The sequence below is a fragment of the Eretmochelys imbricata genome, chromosome 3, assembly GCF_965152235.1.
Source record: "Eretmochelys imbricata isolate rEreImb1 chromosome 3, rEreImb1.hap1, whole genome shotgun sequence".
NCBI classification, from domain to species: domain Eukaryota; kingdom Metazoa; phylum Chordata; order Testudines; family Cheloniidae; genus Eretmochelys; species Eretmochelys imbricata.
Window position 1 is genome coordinate 180,890,141 of NC_135574.1, and position 23,350 is coordinate 180,913,490.

Consider the following 23,350-nt stretch of genomic DNA (forward strand, 5'->3'; position numbering starts at 1 on the left):
TCTCATGTCATTTAGTTATTTACTTGTCATGAGGTAACAAATCTGCCCAAAAACCTCAACTATGATTGAATATCCAGTGGTAATATATTATTTACATTGTGATCTTCATTTTGTGTCTTCTCTTCTTAAATACTGCTTTAGTGATTGACCTATATACAATCTATTCCTGGGACAATTCTGAGAAGTGGAGGTTATTGCTACAATCAGAGTCAGTTCTATTCAGAAAATGAATGCAGTGTAGTTGGTTACATCTGAAGATATGCCCCTAAATTTTCATAGTTGTACGAGACTTTGGCCCACAATTTTTGTTAAGGTATTGTGAGGCTAAACTCCAGGTAAATCTCTGGAAAATGTTGGTGAGTTTTAAGTATCTAGGTTAATTTCAGGGACAATATATACCAAAGAGTTTGAAGACCAATGTGTATACCACCATTTATTTGCAAAGATTTAGCCATGAATAATTTTAGTGTAGTATTTATTCTTAGCAGTTGAATATTATGTACTACTTTTAAGCCAAACTTCTAAAGTTAATTTGGGTGGAGGCATGAATACTTTAAAGGTCTGTTATAGGTTTGTTTTTCTCTTTGAAGAATAACACTGATTCGCCCTAGGCACTCATAGATAGGGATGGATAAACAAAAATGTGTAAAATTAGCAGGATGGATTTGATTTATCAAATCCGGAAGACTCAATTTAATCATGGATTTCTACATAAAAGTGCATTCTTGTTGGTTGTTATAACCTTAGTACATATTCTTCACAACTCAGAGACAGATGTGTTTCATTTTTAGAAGGTACACACTGTACATTTTTAAAGTGATGTATTTTGAAAAAAAATCAGATTAGTTTTACAGCTATATCAGAAAATGAATGATTGTTTGGTTATTTCATTTACCAAAGGTAATTGAAACAGATATTTATGAAGTCATTGGGAGGTGAACTATCTCCAATTCAACAGGTTAATCATTAATATTTGGCGGATTTTCTTGCCATGCTGTATTAGGAGGAGAACATCACCAGACAGACATTTAAATTGTTTTATTTAACTAAAACAACAACATTATGTATTCTGGATTTTTTTCTTCAACAGCAAACATAATATTTTAACAAAACAGGCATATGAATTTTTGAATTTAGTTAAATATTCAAGTTTTTTTTTAAAATCAGATTTGTTTTTGTTAAAATTGTTTTGAAATAAAATGGTTAAATGAAATATTTTTTTTAAAAAAAATTAAATTGACTATGTCAGCCAGGTCAACATGAGAAATTTAAAATATTGGCTTCTGCAGCTATCTCAGTCGTCTTCACCGTCATGTTCCTGTTTGTTCATAATCTGGAAAAGAAAAACAAGCTTTCCTGCTTTTTCAGATCCCAATTGATTTCTCAAGTTGGAATGAATTAGTCCAAATGAAGAAAATAGTCTTCCTATAGCTGCAGAAGAAGCTACTGCTGTTAAAAGTGAGATTATCACTTCAACAGTCTCTGAATCCAAGTGCTTAAGTGACTTTCACTGGTTCACTGGTGTGACTTTCTTTGAAACATCATCAGCAAACACATATTTCTTGAATGGTTCACCCTTAGCTCTGAAGTTTATTATAGTTGGCATTATGGAGGGATGATTGCTGGATGTCTATGTCAGAACCAACTCCTCTTCTTCAGCAGTTAAGGTTTGATCCTGGTACCGAGTATTGAGAATATTTCCAAGAAAATGAGCTGGAGATAGAGCTTGTCCCATTTGTTTTTTTAATGCTTGTAATTTAACTCTGTCATTGCATAGTTCTCTTTTTAAGATCTCACTCAGTTCCTTCCAAATTTCAACAGTGTCAGGAATAAAATAGCTATTTCCCTGCATTTTGTTCAAGGCTACAGAAATAGGCTTCAGGGTACTCGGCATGTGTTCAACATTTCTCTTAAGTCCAATGTTGAGAACTTTGGCTGTGACAGTGCCATCCATTTTTTCATGATTTTGTTCACAAACTCTCATGGTGATTAGGCCAATTCTTGATATAGTGCTCAAAACAGTCCACGACTGAGTTCCATCACACGTCTTGGTGGTTCCTCCCACCTTTTTCAGAGCAGCTGCTGCTAAGTGGTTTTACGGAAGGATTTTGTAATTTCAACAACATTAGACTTTATTTCTGGAACACTGAAGTCTTTGGCTAGGAGGTGCATCAAATGAGCACTGCAACCATGTTATTAGCTTGGCACTCTCTTCTAAATAATTTCTTCCCATCTTGGATACATTTGCAGCATTGTCTGTGAACAAGCTGCATACTAGACATTTGATTTTTTTTCCCACAGTTTGTTATAGCTTTTACTGCTACTTCTTGTAATTATTCTGCTGTGTGTGCATTTCCTGACGTATCAATTGTTTCTGTAAGGAAGACATTCCCTTATTCTGTTGTCATACAACAGGATCATTGTGGACATTGCGCCACCCGTCAAGACACAGGTTAACAATTTTACCCTCTAGACCTTTTGCACACTGCTCGATTTCTCTTTCATACACTTTATCCAGCAATTTGCCTGCAACATCTGCTCTGTTGGGTGGACTGTATCCTGGTCTTAATGACTGAACCATATTAATGAAGTGTGGGTTCTCAATTATATGGAAAGGAGAGATTGTTGCCTAAATAAACTGGGCAATTTTCTCATCAATTACCTCTTTTTGTAATCTGCTGGTTCTTATCACAAACTTATCTATGTTTGTTTCTGGATGATGGAGATTTTTTTTTCTTTTTACTACAGGTGATATACTGTAGCTATGTGACATACATGATGTGACTGAAACACTATCATTGGCAGATAACTCTGAAACTATAGAAAATGATGGTGATCTTGAAGGTGGATAGTCTTCAGAATCTTGTATGTTGAGGATGGATTCTCCTAAACAAAATAAGTCAATGCAGTTATTTAATTATTATTACCATACTGCTCATTTAGTATTACTCATTGCATTCACTGACACTCAGTACTACTTCAAAGGTGAAATTGTAAAAAGAAGATCTGCCTATTTCAGCTATTTATTTTTTATCACAACTGCATCTAAAATGATAGTAACATAGAGTAACAACTATATTTTTTGCTCAAACATGAGAAATTCAAGAATAGTCCAGAAGAAAGACAGGTAGTCCTTAAGAAAGAAGTATGAAATAAAAAAGTTTACCAACCTGATGATCCTGCATGTTCAGACATGTTCCTTTCATCATCTTCAATGCAGCTTCCTCCTGAGAAGGAACACTTCTCATGATGTTGTTTTGTTCGAGCGACCAGGCCTTGCATTTCTTTGTTGCACTGGTGCATTTTGCACACATGCCTGTCTTACCCAAAGGTAGAGGAACTTAATTAAAATATTCGCAAACTGGGTCTCTTTTATGACCTGCTGCCAATATAAGTTTTCCCTTCTAGTGAGAGAATGGTATGGTAGATCTCAAATCAATGAAGGCGACACTCAGAAAGACCTCAAGACTTCTGGAATATGCTACTCAAATAGTTTCATATTTGTTTCTACTGCCTGTCCCTCCCTTCTCACATTTATCTCCAGACTTCTTCTCCTTGTCTAGATCTATTTCACCCCCAACAATCTTCTATTCATTGAACTTTTTGAAACTTTGCACTTTTTAGAGAGAGATAAGGGATGACTCTGTATACACAAATTTGCAGAGGGACAATAGGGTTGAGGTCTGTTATTTCTCACCTCTCTATATTATTTATTTATTTTAAACAGTTTTGCTGTTAACAAGCATGTTATCTCTGGAGACACAAATCCACAGTTTGAGAACTGCAAAACTAAGCATATCTGATGGTATCTTTTAGACCAGTGGTTCTCAAACTAGGGCCACTGCTTGTTCAGGGAAAGCCCCTGGCGGTCAGGGCCCGTTTGTTTACCTGTCGCGTCTGCAGGTTCGGCCGATTGAGGCTTCCACTGGCTGTGGTTCACTGCTCCAGGCCAATGGGGGCTGCGGGAAGCGGTGTGGGCCAAAGGATGTGCTGGCCTCCCTTCCTGCAGCTCCCATTGGCCTGGAGCGGGGAACCACGGCCAGTGGGAGCTGCGATCAGCTGAACCTGTGGACATGGCAGGTAAACAAACCAGTCCAGTCCGCAAGGGGCTTTCCCTGAACAAGCGGCGGCCCTAGTTTGAGAACCACTGTTTTAGGCTGAGCACTGAGTAATGTTGGACAGATAGATAGAAAGATTAACCTAAATATTCTGTACAGAAGCCCGTGGAATCTCATAAGGTTGGGTCCCTAATCCATGAAGTATTGGAACTTATTTACAAAACTTTTCTTAAACATTACATAAATATATTCTCATACTATAGAATTAGAATTTATAATCCCTATTCCATGATGAGGTATCTTTGAGCTATAATGTATCTTAATTAAAAGTATCTTTAGATAGGTTTTTTCCTCAAAAAGCATTTTATCAAAAAAATCCAGCTTAAATAAAAAAAAAAATCTGATTTTTAAAAAAAATCATTGATTTTTATCCACCCTAAAAATTAATACTATACTGAATTTTCATCTAAAACTTGAACCCAACACAAATGTTTATTGTGATTTGAATAAGTTTGGTTAATGTTTACAGTGGGAAAAATACTGAAATTCTTACTCCATTTTTGCATTGGCAATGCTGTCATCTAATCTAATGGGAGTATTGCCTGAATAATGGCTGAATAAGGACCACAGAATTTGCATCAGAAAAAAAACATTTGATTAACATGAAAAATAAATTGTATGTTCCTCTTTTTCTTCTCACTGGAAATGAATATTCTGAGCTAGATTCTGCTACTTCTACTTGTGTTTGGTGCTGTCTTACCCAACTCCTCACTATTAAACACTCAGTGTGAGAAAGCATGGCAGAATCTTCCGCAATAATGCTATTCCAGCCCAAACCAGGAATACTGGAAATCTCCTGAGAAAATGATCTTTTGAGGTCTCCAACTTATTAGCTACTTATCTGAGCCGATCACTGCTAACATGGCATCTTTTAAATTTGTGCTCCATCTTCATGAATAAGTAGCTCAAGTACCATATTTGCTGTTAAATAACGTTTCATATTTTACAACCTTTTATTCCTACATTTCTCTGGCTTTCAAATCGAAAGTGGTGCCCACTGATAATAGAAAGCTGTGTCTAATTTCCTTGACTTCAATATTAGCAGAATCAGCAAGTGCTTTGATTTATTTTCTGGTCTTTGCTCTCTTCCTGATTCTCAGCCACGGGAAACAGCCACTCTCAGCTGCAGCAACAACAACTATCCCCTTTCTGTCATCTAGCTAGCCTTGTTTGGCACAGCTGTTACCAGACTATCAGATAATATTCACTCTAGCACACTAAGAGGACAATATGATACAACCAGAAAAGCCTAGTCTTTCCTTAGATTTTCACCATCTGCCAATAAACAACTATGAGGGTTTCACATAGTAACTTAATAGACCACGTAAGGTAAGTATAGAGATCAAGGAAGCTGCACCAGCTGCAGTTACAATCTCAGTATTTTACTGATCACAATTGATGAGACAAGGTTTAGAAATATGTCTGTGGGTGGATGTCTTAGTTTATTGTAAACAGACTTATAAAACCTAAATTGCTGAGATAATGAATATGATTGAAGAGGCTCATTAACAGATACCTATGGGAAATGTTTGGCTGTTCAGCTGTTACAATACTGCCAACTTTGCAGTAAAAGAAGTAGGAACATACCATGAAACAGCTGCGCCCACAGTGGTTTTTGTGACACATTAGGGCTAGGTTAATAACTGATTTGTGAGGCCTGAGTATTGTTTAAATTTTGTTAAGCTGTTTGGCATACTCAAGGATAACCTCACAAGCATTTTTCTAACAAACTGCCATCCTTTAGAAATCACCATTACACATTAAAATCAGATAGAGAATGTGTCATTCTTGTCAGCCTTCAATGGTGTACAGTACTGCAAAACAGATTGTATCAGCAGTTATGCATGGGTAAGCTGGCATTTAAGGGCTAAAAAGTCACTGAGATTTTGAATTAAAGTAAGAGTTCTGGTTTAAGCACAAGAAATTATCATATGTGTGTGTGAGTGAGAAAGAGAGAGCACGCAGAAGGATCTCACCAGAGCATATAATTAGAGGTTTACTGTAATCAGTCTTTCACTGCAAGCAGCACTTTCTAAATAGCCATTGCAAGCCCTGTTGTTTGGTGCTTATATATAAAAATATGTATAATATAATAGACCATTCATGAATCATAACACTTATTCCTGATTAAATAAGTATTTGAAATTACTTATTTGAAGTGTTGGATTGACCTGGTGCTCCAAAGATAAACAATCCTAATTAGTCTTCCATTCATTCAAGTAGTGTTCCAGGTTGGTACTGTACATGTGATTGTGTATCCATAAAGTAGTAAAAATAAACCCCAAAATTCTGCCCTCAGATAATGCATACAGTACCTGACTGGGTGTCCCATTGTTAGAGATCCAAAAGGTCATAGCAAGAGCCTAAAGGATGGACTTGCTTCCAGGTGATATTGGGGAAAAGAAATACTTCTTTATTTAAATTCTGAAGTTAAATATCATTGATCAAGGATCAGTGCTCTGAGTCAGATCTATCCCAGAAGCTCACCTAGTGCAGTCCTTAACTAGGTCTTCCCTTTCCTCTCTCATGACCCAAAAGTCAATAAAAAAGTTTTTAAGCAGTTTTCCCCCTTGGTTTTCCTTGCCTCAGGGAGACATGGAGAATCTTTTCTACTTACCAGGTGATCAAGCAGTCTGTGAAAGAAGCCACCTTTTCCCTTGGGGTGCTCACTGTCTCATCATTAGCTGTATTAATATTTATTTATTTTATATCACTGTAGCAGCGAGGTGCCCTGCTCATGGACCCAGAGCTCATTGTACTAGGCACTGTACAAAAGCAGAATAAAAAGATGTTACCTGCCCCAGACACCTTACAATCTAATGCTGAAATTTCTCAGCCCTGCAAATATTTTTCCTCTAAGACTTCCCTTCCACCTTCCCACTTGTTAGGGTTACCACCCCACTCTGAACTCTAGGGTATAGACGTGGGGACCCACATGAAAGACTCCCAAGCTTATTTCTACCAGCTTAGGTTAAAAACTCCCAAAGGCACAAATTCTCCCTTGTACCTTGGATTAGGTAACGCTGCCACCACCAAGTGTTTTAGACAAACTCAGGGAAAAGACCACTTGGAGATCCTACTCCCCCATAATATCCCCCCAAGCCCCCAGACCCCCTTTGCTGGGGAGACTTGAGAATTGACCAGGGGGATGAGGTAGATGAGGCTTTCTTCTGGCAGCTCACGGAAACTACTAGATCGCATGCCCTGATTCTCATGGGTGACTTTAATTTTCCTGATATCTGCTGGGAGAGCAATACTGCGGTGCATAGACAATCCAGGAAGTTTTTGGAAAGCGTAGGGGACAATTTCCTGGTGCAAGTGCTAGAGGAGCCAACTAGGGGGGGCGCTTTTCTTGACCTGCTGCTCACAAACCGGGTAGAATTAGTGGGGGAAGCAAAAGTGGATGGGAATCTGGGAGGCAGTGACCATGAGTTGGTTGAGTTCAGGATCCTGACGCAGGGAAGAAAGGTAAGCAGCAGGATACGGACCCTGGACTTCAGGAAAGCAGACTTCGACTCCCTCAGGGAACGGATGGCCAGGATCCCCTGGGGGACTAACTTGAAGGGGAAAGGAGTCCAGGAGAGCTGGCTGTATTTCAAGGAATCCCTGTTGAGGTTACAGGGACAAACCATCCCGATGAGTCGAAAGAATAGTAAATATGGCAGGCGACCGGCTTGGCTTAACGGTGAAATCCTAGCGGATCTTAAACATAAAAAAGAAGCTTACAAGAAGTGGAAGGTTGGACATATGACCAGGGAAGAGTATAAAAATATTGCTCGGGCATGTAGGAATGAAATCAGGAGGGCCAAATCGCACCTGGAGCTGCAGCTAGCGAGAGATGTCAAGAGTAACAAGAAGGGTTTCTTCAGGTATGTTGGCAACAAGAAGAAAGCCAAGGAAAGTGTGGGACCCTTACTGAATGAGGGAGGCAACCTAGTGACAGAGGATGTGGAAAAAGCTAATGTACTCAATGCTTTTTTTGCCTCTGTTTTCACTAACAAGGACAGCTCCCAGACTGCTACGCTGGGCATCACAAAATGGGGAAGAGATGGCCAGCCCTCTGTGGAGATAGAGGTGGTTAGGGACTATTTAGAAAAGCTGGACGTGCACAAGTCCATGGGGCCGGACGAGTTGCATCCGAGAGTGCTGAAGGAATTGGCGGCTGTGATTGCAGAGCCATTGGCCATTATCTTTGAAAACTCGTGGCGAACCGGGGAAGTCCCGGATGACTGGAAAAAGGCTAATGTAGTGCCAATCTTTAAAAAAGGGAAGAAGGAGGATCCTGGGAACTACAGGCCAGTCAGCCTCACCTCAGTCCCTGGAAAAATCATGGAGCAGGTCCTCAAAGAATCAATCTTGAAGTACTTGCATGAAAGGAAAGTGATCAGGAACAGCCAGCATGGATTCACCAAGGGAAGGTCATGCCTGACTAATCTAATCGCCTTTTATCATGAGATTACTGGTTCTGTGGATGAAGGGAAAGCAGTGGATGTATTGTTTCTTGACTTTAGCAAAGCTTTTGACACGGTCTCCCACAGTATTCTTGTCAGCAAGTTAAGGAAGTATGGGCTGGATGAATGCACTATAGGGTGGGTAGAAAGCTGGCTAGATTGTCGGGCTCAACGGGTAGTGATCAATGGCTCCATGTCTAGTTGGCAGCCGGTGTCAAGTGGAGTGCCCCAGGGGTCGGTCCTGGGGCCGGTTTTGTTCAATATCTTCATAAATGATCTGGAGGATGGTGTGGATTGCACTCTCAGCAAATTTGCGGACGATACTAAACTGGGAGGAGTGGTAGATACGCTGGAGGGGAGGGATAGGATACAGAAGGACCTAGACAAATTGGAGGATTGGGCCAAAAGAAATCTGATGAGGTTCAATAAGGATAAGTGCAGGGTCCTGCACTTAGGACGGAAGAATCCAATGCACCGCTACAGACTAGGGACCGAATGGCTAGGCAGCAGTTCTGCGGAAAAGGACCTAGGGGTGACAGTGGACGAGAAGCTGGATATGAGTCAGCAGTGTGCCCTTGTTGCCAAGAAGGCCAATGGCATTTTGGGATGTATACGTAGGGGCATAGCGAGCAGATCGAGGGACGTGATCGTCCCCCTCTATTCGACATTGGTGAGGCCTCATCTGGATTACTGTGTCCAGTTTTGGGCCCCACACTACAAGAAGGATGTGGATAAATTGGAGAGAGTCCAGCGAAGGGCAACAAAAATGATTAGGGGTCTAGAACACATGACTTATGAGGAGAGGCTGAGGGAGCTGGGATTGTTTAGCCTGCAGAAGAGAAGAATGAGGGGGGATTTGATAGCTGCTTTCAACTACCTGAAAGGGGGTTCCAAAGAGGATGGCTCTAGACTGTTCTCAATGGTAGCAGATGACAGAACGAGGAGTAATGGCTTCAAGTTGCAGTGGGGGAGGTTTAGATTGGATATTAGGAAAAACTTTTTCACTAAGAGGGTGGTGAAACACTGGAATGCGTTGCCTAGGGAGGTGGTGGAATCTCCTTCCTTGGAAGTTTTTAAGGTCAGGCTTGACAAAGCCCTGGCTGGGATGATTTAACTGGGAATTGGTCCTGCTTCGAGCAGGGGGTTGGACTAGATGACCTTCAGGGGTCCCTTCCAACCCTGATATTCTATGATTCTATGATTCTATGATTCTATGAATTAACAAGATCTGCACAGACCAAACTTGGGGGGCGTTTAGGACACTAAAAAAAAAAACCAATCAGATTCTAAAAGAAACAGAACTTTATTATAAAGAAAAAATGTAAAAGAAGCACCTCTGTAAAATTAGAATGGAAGATAATCTTACAGGGCAATCATATTAAAAAATACAGAGGATTTCCCTCTGGGCCAAACTTTAAAGTTACTAAAAGAAAACCAGGAATACACCTTCCCCTCAGCACAGAAAAAATCACAAGCCAAAACAAAAATAAGCTAACGCATTCCCTTGCTAGTACTTACTAATTCTAATAGAGTTGGACTGCTTGCTTCCTTGATCTGTGTCCAGCAAGCACACAGAACAGACAGACCAAAACCTCTCCCCCCGCACCCCATTTGAAAGTACCTTGTCCCCTTATTGGTCCTTTTGGTCAGATGCCAGCCAGGTTACCTGAGCTTCTTAACCCTTTACAGGTAAAAGGATTTTTTGCCTCTGTCCAGGAGGGATTTTATAGTACTGTATACAGGAAGCTTGTTACTCTTTCCTTTTTTTTAATGACACCACTAAAACAGTTTTTCTTCTGCCATTCTGGTATAAGCATCTACCTACATCTCTGGGTCGAAATAATTCAAATATGCTGCAATATATTGGCAATGTAGATGAAGAACTCCTCTCTCAAGCTCTGCAAAATAAGGAGAGCTCCAAAGGCATGGTATAAAAATGGAGTAAACCCAAGATCACATAGATAACTGTTTCTCCCATGATGGATTTGTACTTCCTTTTTTAGGGTCATTGAATGTTATAATTTCCATAAGATCTCAGAGAGCTTCCACTGATAATCTATATCTTGTGCAGTGTCCTTAGTTTTGAGGAAAAAATCGGTCCATCTGTCTGTCAAGATATCATAAGAACGGCCATAGTGGGTCAGACCAAAGATTCATCTAGCTCAGTATCTTGTCTTCCAACAGTGACCAATGCCAGGTGCCACAGAGAACTCCTATCCAGGCGAATACTTTATATAGCTCCAAAGCAATAGTTTTTGCCATTAGAGAGCAAACTTTTATTGCTTCAGAATATCTCATTTTGTAGTCTGCAGTCATCAGGTTTTATTGGTGACCCATTGCATTCTTCTACAAGAGGTTCTGTCATGTTCAACCCTATTTACTGAAACAAGAGTGCTTGTCACTCATTGCTTCATCTGGCATCATTCTGCCCTCAGCCTTATTGATTGATTTACTCCCCAGGTTACTTTGTTTCTTAGCTGGATCACATATGGTGACTAGGAATTGGCCATCCTTTTTGAGGGCAACTTGTGTCTTTATTTACATTGAGACCCATGGCAGACATTAGCCATTTTTAGTAACCAGAGAGCCCTAGATTTCTCCTGGCATCATGAGTAGCTTAAAATCAGGAGACTCCTGATAATATTGATAGAGTTGTCAACAGTGTTAGTACGTGTGTGATGTGTGCAATAAAGACAGAAAAGCCCATGAATAAATACATATTTTTTTTAAAATTTAATATGTACTAGAAATAATGCAGCATGCAAAAATGCATATTTTAAAAAGAATAAAAATAAGAAAAGGAATGTATGAAAATAAAATCCCTATAATAATTTTGTTAGAGTCATCATATAGATAACTAAACACTCATTGATTAAACATACTTTTGGAAGAGCATCTGCAGTATAATATAACGATATCATTTGGAACTGTTATAAACATGCAGTGTAAGTGCTTATAGAGTAACAGTGTTTAAGGCCAGAAGGGACCAGCAGGTCATGTAGTCTGACCTCCTATATATCACAGGGCTCCAAAACCACCCAGCATCCATGGGCAGAGATTGGGAGGATCATGGGGGGAATTGCCCCCCCAAACTGGATAAGATTCAGAAGCAATGTATGTGTGTGTGGGGGGGGGGGTGCCCAGATTTCTCCCTGGTAGTTGGTCCTGCTTTCTTCCCTTGGAGGCAGGGGTGATGCCACAAGCTCTGGGCAGTTCCCCCCACGTGGTTTGCATAAGGGGAGGGCAGGAAAGTAGATCCTGATAACTCACCGCACTGCCTATATGGAGAAACTGACTGGCAGGCACGGAGCCTGGCATTGCTGCTCACCATCCCCCCGCAGTTCCCTTGGAGGACACAGAGAAACGTTGCGTGGGGGTACAAGCGGTGATGCAAGGTACTCCATGCCTGCTGGTCAGTTTCCCCACATGGACTGTGTAACGGAGTGCAGGAGAGCAGCGACCTTCACAGCAGAGCTCCAGTTTGGGGCCATTTTCAATAAGAGCAAGGTGGCTGAGCCGCTTCCCCACCCAGGTGAGTGCTCAGCTGCTAGTCCTGGCTGTGAGGGTGTGGCGGAAGGACTGTCAGACTTCCCCTGCAGGTAGCCACCAGGGTCGGGTCAGACCTGGCTCCAGGAAGCTACACACACACACACACGCTCCACTTCCTGCCTCCGTCACTCCTCAGCTGCGAGGGGGAGAGGTCACTGTATGGGGAGCTGCACCCCCATCTGCCCAACCCTAGTGTATACAGACCTCCCTCCCAAGTGCTGCACGCCTGAATCCCCACCCTGCTGAGCCTCACCCCCTGCATCCAGAGACCCCACACACCAAGACCCTGCTACTGAACCCCACCAAGCCCCCCACACCTGAATCTGTACCCCACCAAGCCTCACTCACTGCATCCAGAGGACTGCCCTGCTAAGGCACTCCCCCCCGCCGCATCTGGATCCCCTGTGGAGCCTCATCCCCTTCCCACCCCTTGGCCCCCCAAATACAGAAGTCAAACTCATAGTATGCCAGCATTCATATGCTAAAGCCAGCAACAAAATTAGACCAAAGTATTACATCCCACAGGAGACTAGACTATTATGTGCCACAGGCAGAGAATATGAGGAACCGAGGTGCACCAGTGCCTGAGGCTCCCACAGTGCCAGTGAAATAACGTTGGTGATGCCAAATAACTGGTCTAGAGACTGAACAGATCTGGTACAACATGGGAAGGAGCAGTGAAAGGTTGCACTAAGTTGTGCAACCAGTTTTCTTGAACCTTGACTAAGGTCAAGTCCCTAAGGGTGAAGAGGTATAGTTCATTTTCCATGTCCAATTAATCCCAGGCCTCTCTGCTAAGGATGCTTAAAAATGTGCCAGTTATACTGGTTGCTTTTGTTACTTGGAACTGGTGTAAAACCACCAATTCATTTTATGTATATTAGGCTACTGAAATGTCATTAGAAAGCTTTTATTCACTAATGATCTGGGTCTAATTCAAGCTAGTGACCTAAAGGAGAAAAGCTCTGCAACCCGTAACCAAACCTTTATCTTTTAATATTTAGTGGATATTATTCATAATGCAGTAACTATCATATCTACATTAATATGTATCAAATTAGGTAACAGGTGTGTGTTGGTTGACACAACTGATTACTAAAAACTTCCGCAAAAATTTTCACACTAAAGTTAGTTCCTTGACAGGTAGCCTGATATTCAGAGGTGCTGACTTTCCGAGGTTTGATTTAATGGGAACGGTGGATGCTCAGAACCTCAGAAATAAGACTTGTGATAGGGGTGATTAAATATAGATTTAGTAAAATAACTTTAGGTTCTCATGATTGAAAATTGAGGGATTTTTGGTGGAAGAAAGGGTCTCCTAGTTAAAAATTCAACATACCGACCTCCTTCAGTTAGGGATTTAGGAACCTCCCATTCCAATTTTCTAATTCTCCAAATAGACCTCAAGCAAAACACAGAAGAAAAGTATTCCTGATATTGCAAAAGGAAGTGTGGGATAAACATTTAAGACAAGCAAAATGTTCAAGCATTTTTATACACAATTATAAAGATGCAAAAAAGGCACAAGCCTTTTTGTCCCCTCATCCTTTTTGGTAACCGTTAAAAGTAGAGAGGCTGTTTTTGAATTATACCAAACTCAGCTTAAAATGAGAAGTACTAGAAATCTCACAAGGGAGCTTTATCTTCGGACATTTCCAGCGCAAAATGATTTGAATAAATGTCTAAAATTTTGAATGCTTATTCTGAGCTATTGAGATTTGCCCATTACATTTTTTAATTCTATGAGTCCCCTGGAACTCTGTATCATCGGAGTACAAAATACCCCCATCATAAATACAATTCTGGGGGCCCAGAAAGCAATGTATTTGACCATTGCCAAATTGCGGCCTTTCCAGAACAGTTGTTTTTCATAGAGTTAGTGACCAGAAGAGACCAAAGTGATCATGTAGTCTGACGTCCTGCGTAACAGAGGCCAGGGGATTCCAAACAAAGAAAAAAAGTTAGTTTGTTCTTTTGACGCCTAAATTCTACTATATAGTATTTTATTTTATTTTAATTTAACATTCATATAATAAAACGTTTGTTTCAAATATCTCTGTCTGACTCACTTTTGCTTTCAGTTTATAGTCATATTTTGATATAGGTGCATGCAAGATCTTGGAAATATCCTTTCCAAATGACATTCCATAGTAGTCAATTCTCAATAATAATCCTTGAGGTGTTCCAGATTCTGTGCTGCATAGTGATAATAGGAATGGTGTTTCACATGCATCTGTATCTAAAGAGGAACATGATCCTGGGCTATCCTGCTTTCCATAGTACTGTTTCAAACAATGGCTGAGGGTAAAACATAAAACACACACTGCTGTAACATATATAGTATAATGTGGCTCATAGAATCATAAAAGATTAGGGTTCAAAGAGACCTCAGGAAGTCATCTAGTCCAACCTCCTGCTCAAAGCAGGACCAACACCAACTAATTCATCCCAGCCAGGGCTTTGTCAAGCTGGGCCTTAAAAATCTCTAGGGATGGAGATTCCACCGCCTCCCTAGGTAACCCATTCCAGTGCTTCACTGCCCTCCTAGTGAAATAGTGTTTCCTAATATCCAACCTAGACCTCCCCCACTGCGACTTGAGACCATTGCTCCTTGTTCTGTCATCTGCCACCACTGAGAACCGCTGAGCTCCATCCTCTTTGGAACCCGCCTTCAGATAATTGAAGGCTGCTATCAAATGCCCCCTCACTCTTCTCTTCATCAGACTAAATAAGCCCAGTTCCCTCAACCTCAGTACTTCACTTTAATACAGTGATTTACAGGGGATTGTGATTTCACCTCCTGCTTGATTGTGAAGACAGAATCATATTAAAATCCACACACAGATTTTGTTTGTAATAATCTTACTGCAACAGTTGGACTGAATCTGATTAACACACATGTGCTACGGTTCTGTATGTTCAATTCTTTCAGTTGGAGTCCTCGGTCTTTACAATTATTTATAGAGTAGAGGATCTTGACAATTGATCATCCTAGCCAACATTTTGGGCAACACTGAGGCTTTTTTGAGGCTTCTTGCATAAGTGGCAGAGCTAAAATTTCAGGCTTGTTTTTGTTTTTTAACTGAAAGCAAAAATAAATAAATATTTCTGATTTCATGATTTCTCTTGTGCTTCCCTCTCTCTCCTCTCTGTAACAAGCACACATTTAGATGGAAATGTCAGAGGCATTGATTTTTTTTCCTCTGGGTGTACATCACTATCTTTTTAATGATTGGCTGCCTGGCAGCTGATGCTAGTACTTCCCCTCCCCTCCCAGATAAAGGGTCTGATCCAAAGCCCACTGAAACCGATCAGAATCCTCAGAGGCAGAATCCCTAGAATGGGATCTTGAGCCATTTAGAGGGCAGTGCAGAGAATTGCTGTTCCACCAACAGGGTGTTTCTGAAGATCACCCTGAAATACATTTGACTTTTTTGCACCAAATAATACATTTTATCTACCTGAAATCCCTTATGTGGATTTTGGTTTTCAAACATTTAAGTTTATGCAGTACTTTGTGGAAATGTTTGTACACCACATATTTCCTGACAGTGTTTAAGGGATATTTTAACACAAAATAATGTTTCATTTTATTATTTTAAAATGTGTAAATACAACATTCATCTAGGTCTTTCATGTATGAGATATTTGGCAATAAGAAAATACTGCATTTTGGGACTCGGGGAATAAAGAAGTGCTGTCAGAATTCACTTTAATATGTTAAAAATCTTGCATTTTGTTGTTTCTTATCAGGTACCATTTCTGTGAACACATTACGTACACCTTACACTGCACCAGGAGAAAGCGAAATCCTAGACCTAGATGATGACTTGTATCTTGGGGGCTTGCCAGAAAATAAAGCAGGGCTGGTCTTTCCAACAGAGGTGTGGACAGCACTTCTCAATTATGGATACGTTGGCTGCATCAGAGACTTGTTTATTGATGGCCAAAGCAAGGATATTCGACAAATGGCTGAAATTCAAAGCACTGCTGGAGTGAAGCCCTCATGCTCAAGAGAAACTGCAAAACCATGCCTGAGCAACCCCTGTAAAAACAATGGTGTGTGCAGGGATGGGTGGAATAGATATATCTGTGATTGTTCTGGTACAGGCTACCTTGGCAGATCATGTGAGAGAGGTAGGTTTCAAAAGATTGTGCATGACTCTACAATGTAGAAATTAACAATGATTAAAAATGACAAGTACTACATTAACTGTTTTAAAAAATAACCCTCATTGTCTGTTCCTCTTCTTCCCACTGGTTTTATATTGACAGAAAACTAAATTGAATCAAGTGGCCATGTGGCCATATGAAAGAGTTTGGGGGAGATTTTCAAAGGCACAAATGGCAGGTAGGTGCCTGTCAAGGTTCCTTCCCCACTCTGAACTCTAGGGTACAGATGTGGGGATCTGCATGAAAACCTCCTAAGCTTACTTTTACCAGCTTAGGTTAAAACTTCTCCAAGGTACAAATTATTTTACCCTTTGCCCTTGGATTTCCACTGCCAACACCAAACTTTATCTGGGTTCCTGAAAAAACTGAGTTTGGACACGTCTTTCCCCCCCAAATCCTCCCACCCCTTGCAGCCCACTTCCTGGGGAAGGTTTGGTAAAAATCCTCACCAATTTGCATAAGTGACCACAGACCCAAACCCTTGGATCTTAGAACAATGAAAAAGCATTCAGTTTCCTTACAAGAAGACTTTTAATAGAAGTAAAAAAAAAAAGAATCACCTCTGTAAAATCAGGATGAATAATCAGGTGAATACCTTACAGGGTAATTAGATTTAAAACATAGAGAATCCCTCTAGGCAAAACCTTAAGTTACAAAAAAAACCACACAGACAGGAATATTCATTCTATTCAGCACAGCTATTTTCTCAGCCATTTAAAGAAATCATAATCTAACACATACCTAGCTAGATTACTTACTAGGTTCTAAGACTCCATTCCTGTTCTGTCTCCGGCAAAAGCATCATACAGACAGACACAGACCCCTTGTTTTTCTCCCTCCTCCCAGCTTTTGAAAGTATCTTGTCTCCTCATTGGTCATTTTGGTCAGGTGCCAGCAAGGTTACCTTTAGCTTCTTAACCCTTTACAGGTGAGAGGATTTTTCCTCTGGCCAGGAGGGATTTTAAAGGGGTTTACCCTTCCCTTTATATTTATGACAGTGCCTAACTCCCACTGATGATGAGTAAGAGTCCGGTGCCTATCTGCTATTTGTGACTTTGAAAATCCCCCCTTTTGTCATTTTACAAGCTGGGCTGTGAAGAGCTTTGTGACAACATGAGACAGTACTTTCTCTTGTTACTAATTTACTGAAATGTGACTCTATGAAACCTGAATTCACAACAGTCTGACTCTGAAATGAGGTCAGATTCTCCACACATGTACACTGGTATACCCCACTATCTACTGTACATTCTTGAATTCCATGAGTGAATTCCAGCCTCATTCAAGTCCTTGGCAAAACTTCCACTGACTTCAGTGATTCCAGGATTTCACATCTTCAGTGTAAGTGAGAAAAAATCAGGCCCCTGGAATCTAGATTCAATCTTTGCAGCTTAAAAAAATTTCTAGTTCATAGGGGAATAAAATTCCTGTTCATCAAAAGTAGTAAAATAATTTATATTTAAAATTAATGAATAAAACCTTTAGCTGTGAAGATGAGTGTAAAATCAGATAGTAGCTATGCAAGTTAATTTAAAAAAATTGGGGAGGAAAACAAATTTGGGTCTTACAAGTATAGATTATTTCTGTTATCATTTCTATTTTATTTTAATTAGTTTAATTAACACTTTCATAATCTGCAAACATAGTGGCATTTCAGTGATATTTAAAAGTAGCATATTGCAATAATAACACTGAGAAGAATTTCATGCTATTGTGTTGTCACGTATGTACTACTTATACTAAATGGCAATTTTTTCTGTGTGCAATACACAGTTTTATAATAGAAAAGGAACATTGAGTAGCTCATTTTAATATTTTGTATCAAACAGATAGAGCTTTTATTTTTAAATTGACACCAAACAGAATCTGTAAAGACACTTTCAGTGCTTTGCACACACGTTGCATAAATCTTAACTGCAGTACATTAACCATGATTTGTTACAATTGTCAGTTACAGTATTTGTATTTTAGTAATCGAATATTAAATCTCCTTTTCTGTTTCTCTTTTTATAAGAAATCTTTACTTTTATATTCAAATACTCTCTCTTCTGTGATTTTATTACAATACAAGAACAGACCCAGGCCTTTTATTAATATATTTCAAGAAAAGAGAGAAATGAAATTTGACATCCTTATTTGTAAGGATAAGTGGGGATCTAACAGTTTACCAGAACAAAAATCTTATTTAGTATTTTTATTCCAGTTTGAACAAGAAGTGTTAAATGCCAGAACTCTTATTTTGTGAAATCTTATATTACAATTCACACATAACAGAGTCTTCACTTCCAGCCAAAACCTAATCTTCAAGCTTATTGACTGGCAGCTAAAGTTTTTTTCTGTATAGTTTAATTCATTTTGCTAGGTAAAGTGGTCACCTAAAGATTTTACTGTTTAAAAGTAAAACTGATGAATGGTTTTTAAAAAAGTCTAGATATAATCTTGAGGAAATCCCATCACTTTTGTGGTAAATGAAGTCAGGTTATTGGCATTTACAAGTAGGTCCCAGACTTTTAAAAATGCAAGCCCCTTTGGCTAGAGGCCAGTTATTTTGATGTCGCCAGATTGTTCTATTACTCGTGGAGTGAAGTTGGCAGAGGGCATAACCAAACTGTCAGATGAATTACAAAAACCTTCAGTTAAATATGCATGGTCTACCACCCTGTGGCAAAATTCTGCTATTACATATGGCAGAAGTAAAAATAGCACTTATATCTTTCCACATCAGGAAGAGCTAGGAAATATTTACATATTTCAGTCATTAGAGACAGGGACAACAAACATATGCAAATCTATAAACGAGAATTTAATAGCAAACTTCATCATAGGGATTTGTCATGAATATATTTAACGGGTCACAAGAACTCGCACAGAATCCTTTTCATCTCCAGTTATTTTTCCGCCTAGTATATTTTCAACTATTGTCCAATTCAGGACTTAATTTCCTAGCACACATAACTTCACCTACTGGGAGTGATGGTAATATGGTATTCTTACTAGCTTCCCCACAATCATATCTGGCTCTTGTCCAGCAGAAATCTTTGTGCAGTCAGTGCAGGATCATTTCCTGCCCTTGGGTTTCCCTATCCAGAGGAAACTGCACTGAAAGCAGTTCTCCTTCCAGTAATATTTGTATCCCGAATGGTCATGCATTAATATGATTACAGCTTTTGGGATTCTGAAAGCAGTGTGTTGGCATTTTACCACACAAGTTGTTATAACTACTACCCGAGTGCAATAACTGATACACTATTGTATTTAGTGATATAAATAACACAATTATAATTTTTGTAAGTAATTGAAGTAAAATAAGACCAAACAATAGAGCCTTATAAAGTGGGAAACCATGTTAGAATGAAATATTTGAGGTTAAACAACTGAGCTCTGAGCTGAGTTAGGAGATTAGGATATCTACAGCAAACAGGGCATATATTTACATTTGATGACACTAACATTTATGTTCCATGAAGCTTTTTTTGCCTTAATAATCAAAGAAATCATTTATCCTTATTATATGTACCAATACTGTACAATACAAAAAATATTATAAATTCATAGAATACCGGGGTTGGAAGGGACCTCAGGAGGTCATCTAGTCCAACCCCCTGCTCAAAGCAGGACCAATCCCCAATTTTTGCCCCAGATCCCAAATGGGCCCCTCAAGGATTGAACTCACAACCCTGGGTTTAGCAGGCCAATGCTCAAACCACTGAGCTATCCCTCCCCCCATAATTAATATTTATGGTAGGTCTACGCTACGACCGCTACAGCAGCACTTTTGCTATGGTGCTGTAGTGCTATACTGTAGACCTACTACAGCCACAGAGGATTTTCCATCACTGTAGTAAATACACCCCCTTGAAACAGTAGCTTGGTTGGTGGAAGAATTTATCCGGCGACCTAGCTGCATCTACAGTGGAGATTAGATTGACCTAACTACATCACACAGGGCATAACATTTTTCACAGCCTTGAGTGATGTAGCTAGGTCACCCTAAGTTTTACATGTAGAGCAGGCATCAGATAAATTAAATGTATTCAGGTCAGCAGGGCCTGATTAAATTTATCCTAGGGTACTTAAAGAACTAGCTGAAGCAATCTCAGAACTGTTAACAGTTATCTTTGAGACCTCATGGAGGACATGTGAGGTCCCAGAGGACTGGAAAATGGCAAACAGAGTGCTGATCTTTAAAAAAGGGGGGAAAAGAGGACCTGGGAAATTATAGACCAGTCAGCTAACTTCTATATCTGGAAAGATACTGGAACAAATTATTAAACAGTTTGTAAGCACTTAGAGAATAAAAAAGTAATAAATAATAGCCAACATAGATTTGTCAAAAACAAATCATGCCAAACCAACATAATTTCCTTCTTTGACAGGGTTAGTGGCTAATTGGATAGGGGAAAGCTGTAGATGTGATCACTTAATTTTTCGTAAGGCTTTTGATACTGTGCCACATGAAGAAAAGGAGTACTTGTGGCACCTTAGAGACTAACCAATTTATTTGAGCACTCTCATTAGCAAAGTAGGGAAATTTGGTCTAGATGAAATCACTGTAAAGTGGGTGCATAACTGGTTGAAAGATTGTACTCAGAGAGTAATTATCAATGACTTTCTGTCAAATTGGGAGGATGTATCTATTGGGCTCCTGCAGGGGTCTGTCCTGGGTCTGGTGCTATTCAATATTTTCATTCATGGCTTGGATAATGGGATGGAGAGTATGCTTATAAAATTTGTGGATGACACCAAGAAGGGACGAGTTGCAGGCACTTTGGAGGACACAATTAGAATTCAAAATGACCTTGACAAATTGGAGACTTGGACTGAAATCAACAAGATGAAATTCAATAAAAACAAGTTCCAAGTACTGCACTTAAGAAGGAGAAATCAAATGCACAAATACAAACAATATGTATAACTGGCTAGGTGGTAGTAGTGAAGAAAAGGATGTGTGAGTTAAAGTGGATCACAAATTGAATTTGAGCCAACAATACAATGCAGTCATGAAAGAGGCAAATAGCATTATGGGGTGCATTAATAGGCATATTGTTTGAAAGACACGGAAGGTAATTGTCCTGCTCTGCTCATCACCGGTTAGACCTTGCCTGGAGTACTATGTCCAGTTCTGGGTGCCATATTTTAGGAAAGATGTGAACAAATTGCTATCCTATGGACTCGCACCAACAAAAATGATTAAAAGGTTTCAAAAACCCTGACCTATTTGGAAAGGTAAAATTTAAAAAAATGAAAATTTTTAGTCTTGAGAAAGGAAGGTGGATGGATACCCTGGTAAGTCTTCAAATATGTTAATGGCTGTTACAAAGAGGACTGTGATCAATTGCTCTCTGTGTCCACTACAAATTGGACAAGAAGTAATCGACTTAATCTGCAGCAAGAGGTATATAGGTTAGATATTAGGAAATACTTTCTAACTATAAGGATAGTTAAGCACTGAGTAGGCTTCCAAGTGGGGTTGTGGAATCTCTGTCATTGGAGGTTAAGAAAAGCTTAGACAAACATCTATTTGGGATGGTTTAGATATACTTGGTCCTGCCTCAGTGTCAGGTGCTGGACTTCACAAGGTTCCTTCCAGACCCATATTTCTATGATTCTATGAATATATGATTCTGTAATCTGATCAGATCAGTAACTAAGGAAAAGCCATAGGACACAAAAGCCATTTTATGCTCATTCCAGCCTATTTAAAGTTAATAGTTTTTTGTTTGCACGTGCAGAAATTGGGTTGTATGTGCTTATTTTCCCACTGTAACAAATTCTTGGTTATACATAAAGTAAAAACATCAGTATAATATATGGATTGGTTTAGTTGTTTATGGAAACTATAGCAGATGGAGGGACAGATGTCATAGCAATATAATTTGGCTTCATCTCTAATTTTCATCATGGATCACAATATGTAACTGCCTCTTGGCAAAGCCTTTCACAGGTGCATACTTTTAGCTGGCCATCAAGGAATAATGCATAAGAGCAAATTTATCTAAGAAAGGACAGGCATGCAAAGTTGCAAGGAGTTAAATTAAATGAACTTTCCACAGGGGAAATACACTTGAATGTATTTTTCCCTCTGTTTGAATTGTCTCTGTATATTTTTTAATAAAATAGAAAAACTCCTAACAAATGCAGGACTATATGAAAAGTCATGTGTTTCCTGTTGTTATAATAACCTCATCTCCTACCTATTTAATTACTACCAATTTCATCCTTTGCACCCTGCTAAAACCTGTGGGGCTAGATTCTCCCACCCTACTCTTGTTGTGTAGTGAAGACATCCCCCTCAAACAATCCTACTGGAGTAAAGTACTACTTGTTATGAATGAAGGTGGCGGAATCTTATCCATGTTAAACATTTATCCTAACTGTAGTGTATCAATTTCAGTTTCCATCCATATTTTATCCAGTAGTTATTTATATATTGAGAATTATTAGAAAGTACACCCAGAGACCCCTCAAGTCTGTCACTTTTTGCTTTATTTCATCCAAGCTGCTTTTTGAAGAGAAGGGTGTTAACATCCAACATCACTGATCTTTCCTTTACATTTTGATGTATTGGGTCATGTCACTAAGTCTCCTGTTGACTGGAGTATTTTTTAAATCTAACTAAGTCACTTCTTATTGCAAAACATGAAACTATTTTATCCGGTTATGCAAAGTTTTAGATTTTTGGGAAGGATTTTTAAAAAGTATAAAAAGAAAAATGAAATAATGAAAATATTTGCAAACACACATTGAAGTCATTGGAACTACTCATAGTTTATCCATGTCAGGATCTTAAATAGTTACATGTCTGGAATGAGCACTATTAAGGGACGAATTCTGTTCTTTCGTACTTAAACGTAAATTCTCTGATTTAAGTACAACCCATTTCCCCTGAGTTCCAGTCCAGTGCACTATCACTGGTCATGGAATGTCACCAAAATGTAACCTGCTTAAATTCTTACCGAATTCGCAAAGTGTTTTGGACTACCCAAATCTGCATTTTTTGTGTGAAAAAGTTTCATATAGAAATTCACCCAGCTGCAGGGGAGGAGATGCAGGGGGGAT

At 39.4% G+C, this 23,350-nt stretch overlaps 1 protein-coding gene across 24 annotated transcripts in view; it reads left to right on the forward strand.

Moving 5' to 3' along the window:
- NRXN1 (neurexin 1) overlaps positions 1-23,350 on the forward strand; it is a 1,233,750-nt gene that overhangs the window by 557,013 nt on the left and 653,387 nt on the right. For all 24 annotated transcript variants that reach the window (XM_077811984.1, XM_077811986.1, XM_077812000.1 and 21 more), the window contains one exon: positions 15,872-16,255. In XM_077811984.1, coding sequence (XP_077668110.1) covers positions 15,872-16,255 — 384 coding nt within the window. The remainder of the gene's footprint in view (positions 1-15,871; positions 16,256-23,350) is intronic.